Source organism: Ixodes scapularis, unplaced genomic scaffold (genome assembly GCF_016920785.2).
Source record: "Ixodes scapularis isolate PalLabHiFi unplaced genomic scaffold, ASM1692078v2 PGA_scaffold9__187_contigs__length_104089568, whole genome shotgun sequence".
Lineage (NCBI taxonomy): Eukaryota > Metazoa > Arthropoda > Arachnida > Ixodida > Ixodidae > Ixodes > Ixodes scapularis.
The window spans coordinates 17,006,861-17,025,996 of NW_024609884.1; the positions used below are offsets into that span (position 1 = coordinate 17,006,861).

The 19,136-nt window shown below is 46.3% G+C and overlaps 1 protein-coding gene across 1 annotated transcript in view; it reads left to right on the plus strand.

Annotated features, from left to right (window-relative positions):
* LOC8024862 (FH1/FH2 domain-containing protein 3) overlaps positions 1-19,136 on the plus strand; it is a 182,322-nt gene that overhangs the window by 10,576 nt on the left and 152,610 nt on the right. Inside the window, exons 3-7 of the mRNA XM_042287298.1 lie at positions 7,326-7,412; positions 7,566-7,846; positions 10,138-10,462; positions 11,006-11,325; positions 14,426-18,218. Of these exons, the coding sequence (XP_042143232.1) occupies positions 7,326-7,412; positions 7,566-7,846; positions 10,138-10,462; positions 11,006-11,325; positions 14,426-18,218 (4,806 nt within the window). The remainder of the gene's footprint in view (positions 1-7,325; positions 7,413-7,565; positions 7,847-10,137; positions 10,463-11,005; positions 11,326-14,425; positions 18,219-19,136) is intronic.

The following is a 19,136-nucleotide window of genomic DNA, read 5'->3' on the forward strand; positions in this document are numbered from 1 at the left end:
AGTGCGTGTCGCTCGATGCCGAGATCTCCTTCGGACATGCCATACTTCCACAAGCGGGTGGTGTATGAGATCTTACATGGGTAACTTCTCCCTGTCTGAGCGGTGTTTTCTTTTAAAGCAATGTACATAATTTACTAGTCAGCGTCGGCATTTTTTTTAATGGCCCCTCAAATAAATCGTTGTATTTGATTGCTGGCCTCGGTCAACATACTGCCATGGACGTCGGCAGGATTTTTTCTTGGTGGGGGGCAAAACTTTCGCACCCGACGTTCTTGTTGTTTTTTTAACTTGGGGGGGGGGGGGGGGGGGGGGGGAGGTGTAACCAATGCATTCCCGCAACAATTTTAGAACATAATATACGGATACAATTTTAAAACAGATGTTGAATGAAACAGTGTTTAGTTAGCAGTCCTAATCGCTTATGTAAAAAGGCCCCCGCAAGTATCGTGACATCTCTCGATTTAATTCCTACAGACCGGACGTAAAACTCTTGTTAATAGTGAACGGGGCATGAACATATCAGGACCACCGTGCTATATGTTCATACGACGAAGGGACCACCGGTAATTTATTAATTTATCAGATTCTGCAACACGGCAACTCAATAAGAACTAAAAATATAGTCTTGGATACCCGTTCATATACTTTCAAAACACGAAGAAATCTGCAAGCAAGGAAGCTTGTCTATAATGTTTCGAGTCTTCGAATAAAATCCAGTTCAAAGATCCTATCGACGAACTACACTTCCTTTATGGTATTTTAGTTTTCCCGATGAACAGCCCTGTCTTTTCACAATACTCAAAATATAAAAAAGAGAGAAAGCTAGATAAACACCAAAACGACTGTGCGAGCTTATAAGCTACACAACTCCGAAAAAAAACCTATCATTTCACTTTTGATAACGCGAAGTTATAAAAGCTCAAGATTTATAATAGGGAACCAAACTGAGAAGTACCAATACCCCAAATACAAAGTCCACAAATGCAGGTCCCCGATTATAATTTGTTTCCGGGTGCCTGGTGTCACTAACAATTTTGAGCTTTTTTTTAATTTAAAAAAAAAAATAAATGTAGCTATTTATTTACATATCTTTCTGCAATAAGTCTCTCCTTCGTCAACTCAACTTAAAACTATAGTTAAGAGAATTTACATAAATAAATGGGGCACTTCGTGTTTTATCTAAGAACTAAAAAAAAAAAAATATGTTAGAGTGCTATATGCTATCTTTGCGCGGGTCTTGTATTTATCTGGTCAACTTTAGTTTTGCCTGGAAGTCTTTCTAGGCGTACCTGTAACAGATGAACAGATGAGTTGAGAGTGAATCCTATATCAAGCTGAATTTTGGAGGACAAAGGTTGCTTAGGAATGACTGGGACAAGGATTGCCTCAATAGAATCTGACTCCGAGTCCCGGCAGGGGTCAGAGGAAAGCGCGTAGCCAGGGGGGGTGGGGGGTTGTTCAGGTGTCAGAACCCCCCGAAATTTTACTTTATTATATATATATATATATTCCATGCCCATATGAGGGACTGTACGAACCGAAGAAGGCCCGGACTTCTGGAGGCAGGTGTTTCCGCCGCATGAAGAAGACCAGTATGCTCGAGCGACAGACCGTGCCCGCTAAGCTAAGTTCAGGAGCCGAAGAAATCGTCTCCTGAACGTATATACGTATTTTCCGGGCTATAGTCCGCGGACTATACATGTTTAAAAGTTGAAATTTCTGGCTGTGCGGACTATCTACGCGTGCGGACTATACAGGAATTATGTTTTTCAATATCGTGGATTATGACGAGAGGGGACGGATTTTGTGAATAAAAGAGTATGTTATTGATAATTTATGTATAGGCTTTTTTGTGAGCTAAGAAAACATACATACGTCAAGGTGTGCCGCGTATGAGAAGAATTTCGTGTCGACTAAGCACCAGGTGCGGACTATGCACTGGGTGCGGACTATGCAGCGGGTGCGGACTATCTAAGCAAAAACTTTCATTTTTGACCCCAAATTTGCCTCTGCGGACTATACACCGGGTGCGGACTATAGTCCGGAAGATACGGTAGTTGGTGAGGCAAGACTCTGGAAGGGCGCCGGAATCGGAGACTAAAAGATGTGTGTCTGAAGGACCGGATGGGTTGCTGGACTGCAAGCTTTCCGGGCTCAAGGTTCCTCTGAAAAGCACTGTTGCGTTTTTAAAGAATAATTCTCTGTCGTTACTACCAGCAGATAAAGAAGGGGGCATTGTTCTAGCACCAATGGGCATGTTTTTTTGGCAAAGGCGTTTGATGCAATCAATGCTACATTTTCGAGCAGGGATGATGCGTCACTTTCAAAAGTTAAGCTATATTCTAGCAAGATTTGCAAAAGGCTAGGTTTAGATAAGCTTGCCCAGTTTGTGGGAAAATGCAAATGCTTAAGTCTTAAATTATTTTTTTTTCAGCCAAAAAACACATAAAGTAGATTCTCCTCTGCGTGTTATGGCCTCGGAAAACGGGACTTGGAACAAATCTATGGCAACCTTGCTGCAAGAATTTGAATGTGCTTGTGTTTGATGACCCTTTTCGAGTTAAGAACTCAGAAAAGATAATTTATTTCCTGAAAGATCATCCTGACAGGTGTCTTGTGGCCTTCTCAACCGATATTAAAGGTCTGTATTACTCGCTCCCGCACGACAAGTTGATGGCAAGTATCGAAGGCTGCATCGACAGGCACGTTTACGTGGCGTTTCAAAACGAAGCAGGGCTTAGCGTGAGTAAGTCTTTAGAGCTTCTGGATTTTTATTTAAAGTCGACGTTTGCGACCTAGAATGATAAGGTTTTTATCCAAAATAATGGTGTGTACATAGGGTCGTGTACAGTCCCTATGCTGAGCGACATCTATCTCGCGTTTTATGGTAGAGTCATGTCTAAAAAACTAGAAAGTTCTAAGGTTGCAAGAATGTTTAGGTTCGTGGATGATTATCTTGTATCATTTTATTTACAAGGAGGCATTCAGAGGCGAGGTTTCGCATGTTTTGACTACTTTTAGTGAGGGGAGAGCCTTGAACCGCTCATTTTGATTCACGAGATGCCCGTAAATAGCTCCGTTGTGTTTTTAGACCTCTGTCTTCGCTTTATTGATACTGACGCGTGCTGGGTATATGAACCAAGAAGCAACAAACAACTTTTGTCATTTTCATCGGCGCACTTTAAACTAGTAAAAAGAGGGATAGTCAACCCGTGTTTCCAGAATGCACTGGACAAGTCTTGCTCACACCAGGTTGATATACGTTTTAATAAACAATCTTCTAGGACTCCGAACTGCTGGCTATCCGTCGTACCTACTAACTGCAGTGGCTGAGACCTTACTAAAGAAAAGGCGTAGTAACTCCACTTTTAAGGCTAGACAAGTGAATAAAAATGTCACTGTTGTGCCGTACCTGCACGGTATATCAGATAATCAGAAGAAAGAAGGAAGTCTCGTGGGTGTTGAGCGGGTGTTCTCAGCACCGAATTAGCTAGCCGGGCTCTGCAGACAAGTTAATTCAGATGTTAAAAATAAGATCGGGTGCACTAAAAGACATCAAAATCAATTAGCGGCTCTTTTGCAGGGAGTGGTCTCATCCGTTTCATTATCTTGCGGCCGTCGTTATGTCGGTCAAACAGGAAGAACGCGTCAACGATCGGCTCAGAGAACACTGATATAACGTTTTTCAAGTTGTGTCGGGTCACCTCGGGGTGCACTGCAGAGGTTGCGGTTACATCCCAGGCTTCGACAAATGCCAAGTGGTTTTTTTTTAGAATAAAGACAGGGGGTCAGGGCGTGAAATTATAGAAGCTCGTGACATCGCAAGACTGGGACCAGATTCTGTTAGCGCCCCGTCGCTCGTGCTTTCAGATAAAGAGCGGCAGTTCATGTAGCGAGGAGGGCAAACCAGTGACGGTGTTCTATTGAACACGTCATATGCATTTTTTGTGTGTTTTTCTTTCATTTATTTGGTGGGGCATGTATGCTATTTGTACTGGATGATAACATAAATAAATCTTTAGTTGAGAGTCAGCGCCGTGTCCTGTCGGTCACCTTTTACTTTGTCCTCGTGTTTGCGCTGTTTTGTTTTTATTGATGTCTGCATACCAACTAGCCCAAACTTCTACGTTAACCTTCCATGCAGCTGCTCTTAACATTGTCATAAAAATACGACACTTTGCATGCCTAAAATTATTTACGCATGTCTGCATTTTTGCTACTGGTGACGAAGTATACTGATTGTAAGGGTAAAAAGAAAAAAAAAAATCCTTTTTTTTTTTTTTTGCAAACGAGCTGGTGTAATAATATTCACTGTGCACACAAACTCAGAGGCCATATCACTGTAAAAAAGTTTATTTTGTAAAAAAACAAAAAACAAAAAAAACAGCTAGATCCCGGACAGTTTTTTGACGGATCGAAGCAGGTATTTATAGTAAAGTAGGGCTTTGTCTTGTTGTGACGGCCAATCTTAAAAAAAAAGGGGGGGGGGGGGGGGGGGGCCTGACGGACGTTCCTTCCTGTCAGTGACGTCAGAAACATTGTGCGTTCGTACTGTGTTCTGACTTTCTTTTTTTTTGTATTTGGGAATCCGTGGACCAACCCCCTCCTGCAGGTTTCTATAGACCAGGGGTGGCCAGGCTGGCCTGGCCTAAGAGCCGCAAACAAAACCACGGAACTTCCAAGAGCCGCGGGGGGGGGGGGGGGGGGGGGCGGGTGCAAACTTGACTTTTGTTCAGAGTCTGACTGTAGGTATGTGGGCACAACAGGCTGTACGACTATACGTATGGGAAATGCTGCCAAACTGCAAGCTGCAGTGTGCTTTATTCTGAAATCTTTTATTTTTTTTTCCTGGGGAAAAGCGGAAAGGTGAGAAGGGGGGGGGGGGGGAGGGTCCCCTTACGAGGGATCCGCGAGCCGTACTTGGACCAGCTAAGAGCCGCATGCGGCTCGCGAGCCGCGGTTTGGCCACCCCTGCTATAGACCAACACACTGTTTACAAACAAGCCCGTGTTTGCCTACACCGGGTGTGGGAAATGCGCGTGCCCAGAAGCCAGATACGTCCGAGGCGAAGCATCCGCGCATGCGCAGTGTCGACAGTAGCGCCACCGCAGTGCCGTGACGTCAGAGAGTGGTGCTGGTCCGTGGTCACTGACATCTCAAGAAACGCAGGGCGCGGCTGTCTTGTTGAAAATAAAGAATAGCTTAAAACACAATACCTTCAAACAGGTTTTGAAGTAAAAAAATGGTTGGAAATTGAAGCGGGAAGTGTGCATGGTGCGGCTGAATATGCATATATATTTATTTTCTTATTGGCAAAATAAAGCGCAGCACAAACAAGAAAAAAAAAAAAACCCGGATAATTATAGGAAAAACAACCCCGGAGAAATCAGCTTAAAAGACGAAGTGAAAAGAAAAGGTGTTTAGGTGACAGGTTGCAAGCAACAAAACTGGCTGCGGAGTTGTCGCCTCCCTGCGAAAGGCTCGGTTAGGTTCGCCGCATGACTCAGGCGTTAAACGGGGAAATCCGCTTCTGGTGGTCCACTGCAGCCCGTTCTGCGCCGGGGAAACTTACAACCGAGTGCTCGGGTAGTTATGAGTCGTGAGGCCGAATTGAGACTTAAGTGCCGGCGTTAAAAACAACAATACCGACGAAGCAGCGAGTAAAACGGCAGCGTGCCAGGTGACAGAAGTAGCGGAACACGAAGCAAATGGGAAAAAAAAAAGAAGAAAAAAAGGGGGGCATAAATTCACGCGTCCAGAGGAAAACACAAGCGGTGCATGTGCCAGGCTTCTTTTCGCAACGGTTCTTTTCCTGAACTCGCTGTTCTTGAGTGACTTCGGACAGTGGCCAAGTGTCGTGGCCTGCGTGTCGCCCGGGGCCATGCGTCACGCTTGCCGAGAAAAAGAAGCCTGAGTTGCTTACATGTGCGTCATGGCGAGGCAGGGCGGGACGTTAAACGCGTAACGTTCAACGTAACAGTTTTTCGGCGACGTAACTTGTGACTCGGGTTCCGACCCATCGCGTGAGCTTATGGTCCAACAACTCGTCGATGCTACCACGAGCCATAGAGAGTTTCCCGCCCTCTACCCCAGGGGCGTCACTGCCTCTTCGTAGAAAAACTCGACGGAGCCGTGACTCCATCTAGCGCAGGGATGGTCAAACCGCGGCTCGCGGCTCCCTGGTAAAAGTGCCCCCTCCCCGGGCAAGATAAAAAGGAAAGAAATAGAGAAGAAACAAAAAGCAGCTTGCACTTTGTCAGCTTTTTGCCATCATACGCACATCAGACAAGGTTCTTATTTTACGAATGGGGACTCATAATAAAGAAACATATTGAGCAACCGCTTTATGAACGAAATGCGCCGTGGCCACCAGCTGAGAAAAAAAAAAAGTGCCACGCCTTTTCCCTTTCCTCTTTTGTTTTTTGTTGCGGCCTTTTACTTTAAATGGTTCCTTTTTATGGCCCTTTGAATATGTGTCGTTGGCCTACCCTGATTCTACCGTCCCTAGCGCAAAGCTGCATATTATACTGTCAGGTCGCTTGGAATAAACATTGAACGCAAAATTTAAACTGACAAAAAAAGCATTCGACTGTAATATGCATCCTGTGTGTGTGTGTGTGTGTGTGTGTGTGTGTGTGTGTGTGTGTGTGTGTGTGTGTGTGTGTGTGTGTGTGTGTGTGTGTGTGTGTGCGTGTGTGCGCGCGCGCGCGCGTGTGTGTGTGTGTGTGTGTGTGTGTGTGTGTGTGTGTGTGTGTGTGTGTGTTTGCAGAGTTTCTTTGTACCTAAAATGACGTGGCGAGTTACCTGCGTAAAATGGGCGCGTCTGCGGAGGTCAATCGTTTACTGTGCTTACAGAAACCAAGTGCTGAGTTTCATATTTCGATGTGACTTGGCGCACTACTTGCTGAGGTTTCCGATCAGTAATGATTTTTGCTCTCTACTTCCTGCTTCCGTGTCAGAGTCAACGGTATTCCCGGCTTACTTTAAGTACTGACAAATAAGGAGAACCAAGCCGGAAGTAAGAGCAGGCCTCAGTTAAGCTGCGCCCCATAGTTTTTTTTTTGTTTTGTTTTGTTTTCGCATCCTTAAATTATTAGCGCACGTTAGACATAAGGCGACTTAGGTTCCAGGAAATATGTGTAATTCGTGAACAAAAACCATATGTTTTGCTGCTGCTCTTATACTACACTCCTCTGCATGCATCGAGCACAGTGGTAAAACAAGGTGTAATAAAACGTGTCAAACGTGCGTCTTAGGACGTAGAAGCTCTCAAAGTTTTTGTGCAGACTTTATATATATATTTTTTTTATTGTTTTGTTTTGCAGCGCACCGGTGGCGCGAACTCTCGGTACAGTCCGTCCTGCAACTATGGTTCCAGTTCCAATGCAACGCGGAGCTCTGCCTATAGCACGGTGAAACATTTTTGCTACAGCAAATGACGTGTGTACTATGAAAGCACGATGTAAGAGGTTAATATAGTGGGAAAACAAAACCCGGAACATTGGGACGCGTTTGGCGCAAGTAAGACCTCGGAGGGTGACGGCGTGATTTCCCTGTCTTCGCAGTCAGCGCCCTCGTACGGCAGCAGCGGACGCTACAGCGGAAGTGGTTTGGCTCCCAGCCTGAACATCTACGCGCCCAGCTACAAGACTGCTGGCACGACCTCCGGCTATGGCTCGGACTACGGTCGTGGTAGCCGCCCAAGCTCCGGCTACGGCTCGGGATACGGGTCGGACTATGGCAAGAGCACAGGGTCTGGATACATATCAGACTACGGCAGGTCAGGAGGGGGCTACGCATCCGACTACGGTAACCGAAACAGTGGATACGGATCAGACTACAACAGGTACCCATTCTTAGAAGGGCAGAGTGTACTGGCGCGCGTTTACATGGTCTGTGCCAGAGAGTCAGTTCAGGGAAAGTTGAGCAGTCCACTAGGAAAGTCAAAACTCTTAGTAAATTGCATGCTTAAGGTACAGTATTTTGTCGAGTGCCTCAACAAAATAGTTTTTTTTTTTTGCGCCTAACGAAATACACGAACCTAAGCGGTCTTCACTTTACTAATAATATTGAGACTTTCCCGTAAGTGACACCAGGCATTGAAACAAAGTATTCATCAAATACTATTAACCATCTAACCATCATTGAGCGTTTTAATGATGTTATCGTATTATCTGCTTATCCTAAAACGTCCAGCTCTGAAAAAGCAGCAAAAACCTCAAAATCGTGACTATTTATATGAACACAACAACAAAGAAAACCTGATGCGCGAGTCACGTAACGGAAAATAATAGTGAACGAATGTAAGGAATATATGTACAAAGAGAGCATAGGCAGCGCTTCTGATACAGTATTAGTAATGTTGATATAGAGCTTAGTCAGATTGTCTACTCTGGTGCACCTTTGGAAGATTGCAAAGAATAGCTGTAAAACTGTTTTATCAACTCCGAAAAAAAAAAAAAGAAATCCCATGAGTATCTACACTTTTGAGACTTACAGCGTGCTGGTAGGGTTAGAAAAATAAACGAAAGGTAGCAAAAGGACGAGAACTCATCTTGTATTCGTCCTTTTGTCGCTTTTTATTTTGTTAGTGAGTTTTAGGATTGCGTGTACGAGCAAACGCCACGCTAACGCAAACGCACAGCACTTGCGTTTGCTCCTGCGCGCAATACCAAAACTGTCTATTCTTGTAACGTTTGGCAGTTGACAAGTAATCGATATGGTTAATTTTGACTTTATCAAACATAAAAAAGCTGGGGGAATAGCAACTCGTTAAAAATTAACATTTATAAAACGAAAGCTCTGGATTTTTGTCAGAAAAATAAATCTGTGGTAGTATCTAAAATTCTAAGCTTCAACTCAACACCATTCGAAATTGTTAACTGTTTTAGAACTCTTGGTGTATACGTGTGTGTGTTTTTGTTTTTGTTTTTGTAAGAACATGACATGGGGGATAGCGATGTATGTATGCCAAAACTCGCTCAGGTGGTGGGAATCAGTAATCGCCGCAGGTAATTTAAACATTTAATTAATTTTAATTAATTCATTTGAAACAATTTAACAATTGATGTTAAATTGTCGCTTTATAAATCTTCATTTTATTCCCACATTGTCATCTTTTTTGGGGTATTTAAAAAATTACTAATTTTGAGAAACTTTTCTTGCTACAAACAATATATTGAGAGCCGCATGTAACGTACCACATGACTTCCATACTGCTGATTAATTAATAACTATCATATAATTGATAGTATTTACAAATTATATCAATACCGAGTATCTACTAGTTTTAAAAACTAAAAAAAAAAACACAGGGGCTTAAGTTTTTCCTTTTGAAAAACCACTCGTTGCTGAGGGTAAACTTACCTCCATACCCTACCCAAAGCACGGAAAAGATGGAGGATGGTCACTGAGCGATGTATGAATAATTTGGATCTAGACTGCCTAACATTTAAAGACTCCCATGAGGATGTATTTTCGTACATGATTTTGTCAAAATATTCGACTTTGTTTTAAGTTTTTGAGTTTTTCTAGGCGTATGATTCTTGTTGTTTCGTTCCTTTCTTAATTTTTTCTAGTGTGAATGTTGTTTTATATGTGTCTTCTTTCTTCGTTTACTGCTGACCATTGTAGAGGACCGAGGACTCGTCAAGCTGTATATTCCAGCTTTTCTCCTTGGGTCTCCGATCAACCAATGGAAAATGAAGTTATTATTATTATTACGGCGCAGAGGTCAAAGTAATTCTTTATTGACTTACTTAAAACAAATATGAAATAAATGTGACAGCTTGTACGAGAGTGGACTCAATCATTAAAATATGAATTATTGCATATATGTTGCACTGCTCACAGAGATACTTGAATTATCGCTCAAGGTAGCTCCACCGCTATGTGGCAGTTTTCCCCGTCTTGAATCAACTTGGTACATAGCATAACCCTGGTTAGATCTCGTAATGTTCGTCCCAGTGTTACTGGAATTCCCCGAAGAACTGCGTTAGTTGTTTTATTTATTGATTGATTGCTCGGCCCATTCAAGCCCAAGGAGGGACTCCGTTCATGACTGCACTTGGGGCAGCAGATTAGCTTATCATAGCTCTTCAGCTGTTGCCGCTTCTGAGCGCATCATCCATGTGGCAGATCCACCACGCTGCGGCCGGTCTATGGGAGACAGCCCTCATACCAGGGCGGCGCCGGGAGCTCCGGAGGATCTTATGGCACCTACCGACGTCCTTCAAATTCGGGCAGTGGAAGCGTCGCCAACGTGGTCAAGATGTTCGGCGGCCTGGCCCGCCAGTCCCGGGATGACTCGGGCAAGCCTCCAGTGGGCAGGACATACTCTGTCAGGGGCCGGGAGGACTCCAGGCCGGCATTCTACAGGATGCCTTCCAGGGAGGACGCCAGGAGCACGGGATTCGACAGACGGACTGGTGAACCCACGTCTCCCGACGCCCAGGAGCCCAAGGTTCGTTCTGATCCTTCCAACCTCAAAGTTCAAGTTCCGAGAAAGGCTCAGTCCCCATGGGTGGCTCGGCGTCCACGGAATGATATCCGGGGGAGAGGGGGTTAGAGCGAAGCAAAATGGTAACAGATCTACTCTACGCAGGAAGCCATCATGGAGGATACCGTTATCAAAATAAAAAAAAAGTATGCATTTGGGCATTTATTGAGATGCATCCAGATTCTCCCCCTTTGGCGTTTCCTTATGGACAAACAAAAAGGTGCGTTTGGTTAAAGCAGAGTCCCCCCAGCCGAGGCGAACCTTCGACGAACTTTCTTAGTCGACATGACAGAAAGCACTCGGTGGTGACACAGCCCCACTTCGGTTGGATACTCGGTCTTACAAACAAGTTAATTTGTTGCCCATTAGTTACAGAGAGTCATAAAAGTTTCCAGCAAAATGTTTTTGTTATACCTGCGAAGAGAGTTGATTGAATGCTCGTCAAGTGGAATTCAATGATTAACGCAAGTAGAGTGGGTAACAGAGAGCACCTTTGACTTCCTGCAGGCGTCAGCAGCTCCGCTGACAAAATCGGAGTCAAAGGGGGGCAAGGGCGGCCTGGCCCCAGCCGACTTCACATCCACATCCGAATCCGAGAGCGAAGAGGAGGACAGCGATGAGGACGAGCCGCCCCAGAACGAAGCACCCTCCCGCCTCGGCTTCGCCACCAGTAGGGGCACGTCCCCAGCAAGGAGCGCCGGGGAGGGCTCCTGCAGCGCCATCTCGAACGTCGACCACGTTCCGAAGTCGCCAAGAACCGCAGCCGTCGGGAAGAGGTCCCTGGCGCAACAGGTGGACACGGCTGACCTGGAGGCCTCGCGAGCACGGTACGTTTTGGTGCGGTCACACCATCGAAACAACCAACATTACTTAGGTAACGGAAGACGCGATCATGCTGACGAAAAGTTACAACAAAACGAGGTCTGGATTTTTCACGAATGGATGCATCATCATTCGGTGTGAGAAGATTTATTCAGAAAATGTTGACATGGTTGAAGATGTCTCATGACGAGTGACGGGTCGCGTAAACAGATTTTCCTGATTGTGATAGAGGGAGTAAATGTTAATTGAAAGAAGGTTTAACCATAACTCGGCGCTCTCACACTACTCTGTTGAGGTGAAGGAAAGCGACAGTGCGGTTTATTAGATTATTAGAAATCTCTATAGTCAGTGAAAGGCTAAGAACCCACTACCTAGAAGCTCCGCCTCCAGCGCGAGCTTTCTGCCTTTGATAACACATCGTCACCTCAAAACCAGGCGGAAGGCAACCAGCGCGTTCTGGAGGCGCAACTTCTATTTCATTTTTAACCTGTCACCGGCTACATATGTTAGATTAGGTTAGGCTAGGTTAGGTTACGCAATGCCAAGAGCCAGGCAGGCTTTCATCCTGGAAAACGTGTCTGGATCACGTTTCTGGACACGTATTAACTGGCTTCATCGTTGGCTTTTCAACGGGTCTTCCACAGGTTGCCATGATTGATATTTCAAGTGTACCATAGACAGTCGGCATTTTCGTTATTTGAGACTTCTGGCGGAAGCTTTGTCTATAAAGGGGCACTGACAGGTAAAAATAATTTATTTTTCTGAAACGTTTGGGAACGATGCTTGGACATTACCCTCAAAATTCGAAACTTGAAAAAAAAAAAAAATAAATAAATAAATAAAAGCCGAATTTGAAGTTTCTGCGCGATCCGCGCCAGTGCAGTGACGTCAAAAATTGAGTCGTCCTGCAACTCAAGGTTCTCTCACGCCTTCGAACCGTCCCGACCCGAAGTGTCGTGTTCGCCCTCGACCCGCAATCAACCGCCCTTCTCCGTGCGTGTCGCCTATCGCGGTGAGCAGACGACGCATCACTTTCGAGTTTGAAGTTCTTTTAGGGCCCTTTCAGCGATCTCAAATTCTTTGAAATGGTGTGAGGTCGAAGAGATCGCACAGTGGACTTTTGTGAGCGGCGTGAGGGGCCACGTCGCGCCGGTTCTGTGTAAAAGGCTGCCCCGGCGGTGTCACAACCGAAACTACGGTACGGACACCAAAGCCAAACACAGTTATTTTGACCGTTTGACGATTTCCTTTTCGAAGCCTAACAGATCGTCGGGCACCTAAAAGAGAGAACTTCGTCAGATTCCCCGACTCACTGATCATCCACAGGGCTACATGTGCCGAGCGCCGCGGGGCCGCCGCCATGTTTTCCGAGGGAGCATAAAAAGTCAGAAGGCGACACCACTCCGGGCTCCGATTTTTGGTATTTCAAAAAGAAGGGCCGTAGTGCGTTCGCAATTGCGTTAGAAAACATGCTTTCTAAATGCCGTCATTAAATATTATAGAAATGCCGCTTGCAAATCTCCTCAATTTCATAATCGATTACGTCACAAATAAAAAGAAGCAAAGAGGTGAGAAGAGGGAGAGGAAAGCGTCAAAGATAAAAAGGCGCGCGCGCGAGTGGGGGAAATATATATATATATATTTTTTTGGCGTTGTGGCATTCTTTTGCGTGTCTATGACTACAACTGGCATCGTTTTAGACAAAAAAAGAAAAGTATCTTTGGGGTGTGAGTGCCCCTTTATGTACGTCGGCGAACTCTAAAAAAATGCCTGTGCCTCCACTTTCCCGAAGAGGACGCGGCGAGCCAATCACTGCAGGGACAATGAGCAGGCGAAATGTCAAGCTCATTGTCCAGGTGGTACGTGTTCCCTAGTATAGCGATTAGCCCACCGAGTCCGCGAGATAGTAGTTACCCAGGTGACCCAACTTCTTTCTGCCGGACAATGTCCGGGCCAGTGTCGTGAAGGTGATCGCCCATAAAACAGGAGTCTAGGGAAAAAAATCTCAAAAACGTAGCGCGTATGACATTTCATTAGGGAGCCTTCGTAGATCGTTTTCGCCTTCCCGCAACGCCCTCCGCAACCCACTACGATACCCGGAACTCTACAGTCAAGGCCATCGGCGCGCAGGCGCAGTAGCGGCTTCTTGTTGTGGAGGGCTTAGCGGAGGGAGAAACGCATCTTCAAGAACTCTCTATTGGAGTGTGACTCTGGCATCTCAACACATGTTATTAATGAAGCCGAGAGTCAGACTGCAGGAAGGTCAATTGGATGAACCTGGTGAAATTGTCGTATCAAACGTTCTGAAGTGTAGCAATAAGGAAACTACATGTTATACAGTACACGTCTTTAATGTGGATAATGCCGGTGTGTCACAAACTTAGTTTGTGCCGTGAGGCGCGAACGCTATCGGTGAAACAGATTTAGCGTTGGCGCGAAAATAACCAACGATGGCAATGGGTCCTTGCTTCTGGTCGTCACCAAATCTACGCTAGCATTTACTTTGACTGCAGGCTGGCAGCTCGTTTTGATGCATCCTAGCGGGAAAAACTCATATTTGAGAGTGCACTTTCAAGTTTAAAAATTTGGATCGAAATTGTGCTTGAAAATTTATAAATTGTACCAATGGAATTTCTTGATTCCCGTTTTTCTTGCAAAACAGGTTATATTGTTTCTATTTAATGACTATCATGCACGTGCGTCTTTTGTTTGACCGGATCAGTGTACACTTGCAAATGTATACAATTTATGTTAGCGAATTCATTGAATACTCAAGTCAGTTGTCGAATAGTTCAGCACAAATATTGGCCGGAGTGAAGGGCGCGAAATGATTAAATATGTTTTTACCTTCACAACTCTTTCGTTTCACTAGAAACTGAAAGTGCAAGGGAAAGATGTGGCACAAGTTCCTTGCTTCGGATTGTGTCGAGGCTGTACGAGCTGGTGCCAGAGCTACGAGCGCCCGTACGACCGTAGCCTTTCTTCCCATACTACATTAAAACAAAAAGATAATAACCAGTGCTTGATTAGCCGGATGTAAGGTGTGTTTTATCGAAAAAGTTGTCTTACTCATTTCATGTCTTTTTTTTTTTTTTTGTGAATCAGGAACAATGGGGCAAAAAGACCAACATCTTTTGGTTCAGCCATTCCGAGGCAGAGGTCAAACAGAACGACTCCTAGCCCGACGTCCTCGGTCAGGAGTCGAAGCAGTGCCTCAGTGAGTCCTACGTCTTCCGCAACGAGAATAGCCGTTACCACAAGCCCCAGTTCCAGAATACCTGTGTTGAACGGCTCTACCGTCACCAAGACGTCCAGCCCGCCAAGAACAACGAGTCTAACGTCTCCGTCGGACTCAGTCGTTTTCCGTTCTCGCCAAGAAGACGAGGAGACCCTGCAGAACAAAGACTTCCGGAAGTCTGTGCTCAACATGAACCTTAGCGAGCTTGAACTCGAAGAGTACCTATCCAGGCAACGGGAACAGCGAGATCGCTGCAGTCAGCAGGTCGATAAGGAGCTGGAAAATCAGATTACAACCACCACGGGGGAATCGACGTCGGAGGAAGAACAGGAGGTATCGCTGTCAAGGTCCTCTTCAGCAAGGATCGGGAAAAGTGGCTCGAAGTCTAAACTTATAGATGCATCATTGCGACCCAGTGGGTCGAGAACCATTGTTTCGAGGAGCTCGTCGCAGAATCGACTTCCCAAAAGAGTGGGCAGTCGAGATAATATATTGCAGGGGAGTCAAAGTAACGACCGTGTTTATGACAGGTCGAGGAGTGCCTCCGGTGCTGACCTTTTGGAAACGACAACAACAGACGATGATGAAGATATATCCGAAGCCCGGAGTCGTAGAGTGCGTCGGCGGCGCAAGGGATCCCGGGAGAACGTTCTGGATGCGGCACCAGCTGCAGTGGTTCAAACACCGGTCAAATACGACCGGCAAGAATCCAGCAGCTCGGTTGCTTCATCCAGCACCAGCTCGTCAGAACCGGCAGACTCAGCCGAACCTGGACCTTCGCCGGTCATGGAAGCGCCTCACGTTACAGTCACGACGCATACGACCAGTGAGGGTGACGATGAGGAGGAAGAAGAAGATGAGGAAGAAGAAGAAGAAGAAGATGAGGTGGCTAGTTTAGCCGTGACTCCTGTTCCATCTGGAGGCAATGTGTCTCCCGAGTCTACCACTCTAGCGTCTGTTCTGAGCGGTGTACCGGCGGATGCCACTGAGGCGGAAGAATCGTCAGATCAGGAGGAAGAAAATGAAGCAGAAGAACAAGAAGACGATGAAAGAGAAAAAAACAAGGAACTCGACCTCAGTGATTTATATAGGCCGTTACATGACCATAATACGGACGCCTCCGATGAACAAATTCAGGGAAGCAGAGGAGACAATGACGTGGTGGAAGTTACTGAGGAAGAAAAAGACGAGACATCCAGTGAAGGACATTTGGAAAACGATGACGAAAGTGAAGGTCCGAAGGTGTGCACTGAAGGTGACCTTGAAGAGGATGCTGGAAGTGGAGAGCCAGATCATGAAGTGATTTCGGAAGAACTTGAAAACAATAAAATAGGATACGAGGACGATGTAGATGAAAGTGAGACAAGGGACAGCGTCAGAAGAACGACTGAGCTAGATGAAGAACCAAAAGATGAAACAACAGATGAAACAAGTGCTGAAGAGGAGGAAGAGGACGCTGGAACCGAGAGCGAAGTAGATGAAACTGGTGCAGAAATCAGGTTAGAACAAAAAGAACCAGATGTCTTCGGAGAGAAGAAAGTTGAGGAAGAAGAATCTGTGCAACGGGCCGATAAAGAGGCTGAAAAATCTTGTGAAAACGAAGAAGAGGGAGAAGAAGAAAAAGAGGAGGTGGAGGAGGAGGAGGAGGAGGAAGAGGAAGAGGAGGACGAGGTTAAAGATAAAGAGGTAAAATATAGCGAAAGGGAAATAGGCAATATAGAATTTTCAGGGGACAAAGCAAGGAAAGAGGATAGTGAAGAACACGAAGATAAGGGCGAAGAGAAAGACGAAGAACAAAGTAAAACAGAAACAGTTGAAGTTAACACACCTGACACACCATCAGTCACCCCTGAAACCATTAGTAAGACTCCCTCACAATCTTCATTCCTACAGGGTCCTAAGACAGAAAGCAATATCCCGAAGCTTACTGCGGGAGCGACATTTCAGCCACCCCAGGATCGGATTGGACTCGCATTCAACAATCTCCCCAAAACTGATTCCCAAAGCGACATACGGAGACCAACAACTTTGGTCGGTTTGAACAGGTCGACAGAGCCATCTTCTCAATTGCCGAAGACCCCTTCCACGCCAGGCGTCACGAGCCCAACCGTGCTGAGCCCCATGGTGGCCAACAGAACAGCTTCTCCTTATGTGCGGCAGTGTGCCCCGGAACGGACACCCACGGAAGAGAAACCAACTAGTCCCAGCGTGTCTCCCTTGTCGCCGTTCAGTCACCCCAGTGCTAGCTCAGTCAATAGAATTGCCTCGCAGTTCGCGGCTGTCCCAAGCCCTCCTACGTCTGAACCTGTCCGGAGGTCCAGAGCTACCCATTCTGCTATACCGACACCTACAACAAGCGGGAAAACGGAGGACAATAAAATTCCAGTGGCCCCCCTGTTGCAGTCAACAGTAGCTCGCCCCCGTCAAAGGCATATAATACCAATTCCTATAGCACCTGTGTCTCCAGCTCGAGTTTCATCAGTTCCCCCAGTCCCTCCAGTATCCACAACTTCCGTCTCTGCATTTCAGGATAAACCAACTTCACTCCCAGCTCAGCAGTTTCCAGCTTCTACAGTGTCCGCCGTGAGAGTGTCTCAAGTTCCAGTCCCTCATGTTGCACCGCCACAAGCTCCAATTCCCGCAACTCGAACGTTCCCCATTCCAGCGCCTCCATCTTCAAAGGTTTTACCGGCTCAAACTCCCCCCCAGGTAGTCAACGAAAAACCTTCTTTCATAGCTAAACCAACTTCTGTGCCGGCGCAACGGCCAAGTTCCCTGGATATTGTTAAGGATTCACCCAGCAGAGTGTCTGCCGATACCTTCCTGGAGAATTACAAAAAGTCTCGCGAGGCTCTCAGCAAGAGCGACTCTTCAGGCCACGTGAAGAGCCCGTCCGTACTTGCTGCCCAGCGGACACTTCTAGCAACAGACACGGCGCAGACGACACCGTCTCAGAAACCACCTGAACCCCAAAAGACTTCCACCGCTCCAGCACCACTTAAAGAGTCAGTTACAAATAGGTTCCAGAATCCGCCAGAGCCGAGTCGTACTGTCATTCAGGTGCCCCCTGCTCCGAGACGAAGACCAGCGCCGCTTGTACGAACACCGGACAACCGAAAAAGCAGTCCTGGTATACCGTCTGAATCAGAACGAGCGAAATTCAACGACCTTACAAAAACGAGCAAGAAACCCGTGACCAAGTTTATCGGGTCCTGCAAAGACATCGACTCTTTCTTGAAGTACGGCGACGACGAAGAACCAGAGACTTTCGAACAGTTCGAAGATGAGTTTGAGAAAGGTGCCGTCATGCCGCTTCCTGAACCGAAGAAGCTGTCACCCGGAGACCGGGTGAAACTCTTCATCGGAAAATTCCAGGATATTGACGACATGTTGGGGACTCCAGCTGCTCCTCCGGTTTTCCCACTTAGTCCCAGCGATAGAAGCCCGTTCGAGAAAAGTGCGAGCAACGCCCATGACAGCGATTCTTCGGGAGACTCCTCCTTGGAAGAAGTGAAGGTGTCTTCTGTTCGAGTGCACGAGTCCAAGCAAGCGCTTCGGCCACGGCTGGACGCCTACACGGAAGAAATCGACTCCAGTGCTGTGCGGATAAGAGAGCCCAAAGTGATGCAGGGACAGATCACCAAAAGACCCACCAGGAAGGTAAGCGCATTGGTGAGCGATTGGGTGAGAGACTTGTGTCGTCTCATGACCCCCTAAGCCCATTTTTTTTTATCAAGAGCGATTTTTGGTTAGGCGTTTTTGTTTCTTGTTTTTCCCCTGCGCGTAATCGTTTTACAAGGCACGGGTGCAGTATGTTGCCGAACAAATATTGCGACCGAATATTAAACGCATTATAATTTTAATGCAATTAAATGCCAAGGTACAAGCGAGTTGGACAAGAATGACGCAAATAATCCCTGGAGAAGGGGAACAAGAGGGACAAAGGACAAACATAAACTCCAAAAACAGCTAGGTGACCGGTGAGCGACCGAAAAAATCCGCCTGGTCCGGGTATCGAACCCGGGACCTCTCCATTACAGGTGGAGCGCTCTACCAACTGAGCTAACCAGGGGTTAGACGTCAGTAGAGCAAACGGGTTTTATCAGCTGCCACCAGTCTGACACCAACAAGGGTGAACCCGTTTGCTCTACTGACGTCTAACCCTTGGTTAGCTCAGTTGGTAGAGCGCTCCACCTGTAATGGAGAGGTCCCGGGTTCAATACCCAGGCGGATTTTTTCGGTCGCTCACCGGTCACCTAGCTGTGTTTGGAGTTTATGTGTTCCCCTTCTCCAGGGATTATTTTCGTCGTTAAACGCAGTTGATTCAATCGATCGTATAAAAATGGGCGGTGTGTATGTTTATACAGCATAGAACTTGGTGTGCCTCAACGGGTGACGAGTCTCCCAGCTGTAGATGAGCAATTTAGCCAGTGCTGGTTGAACGTTGTGCCAAATCACACAAAGGTATTTTATCTGGGAATCTTAAGGGGAAATCTTACATTCCTGTGTATAAATAACGATGTACAGCCTAGAACGTTTTTGATAGTTCGGAGAAAACACTGTGAAGTGAAAGGAACG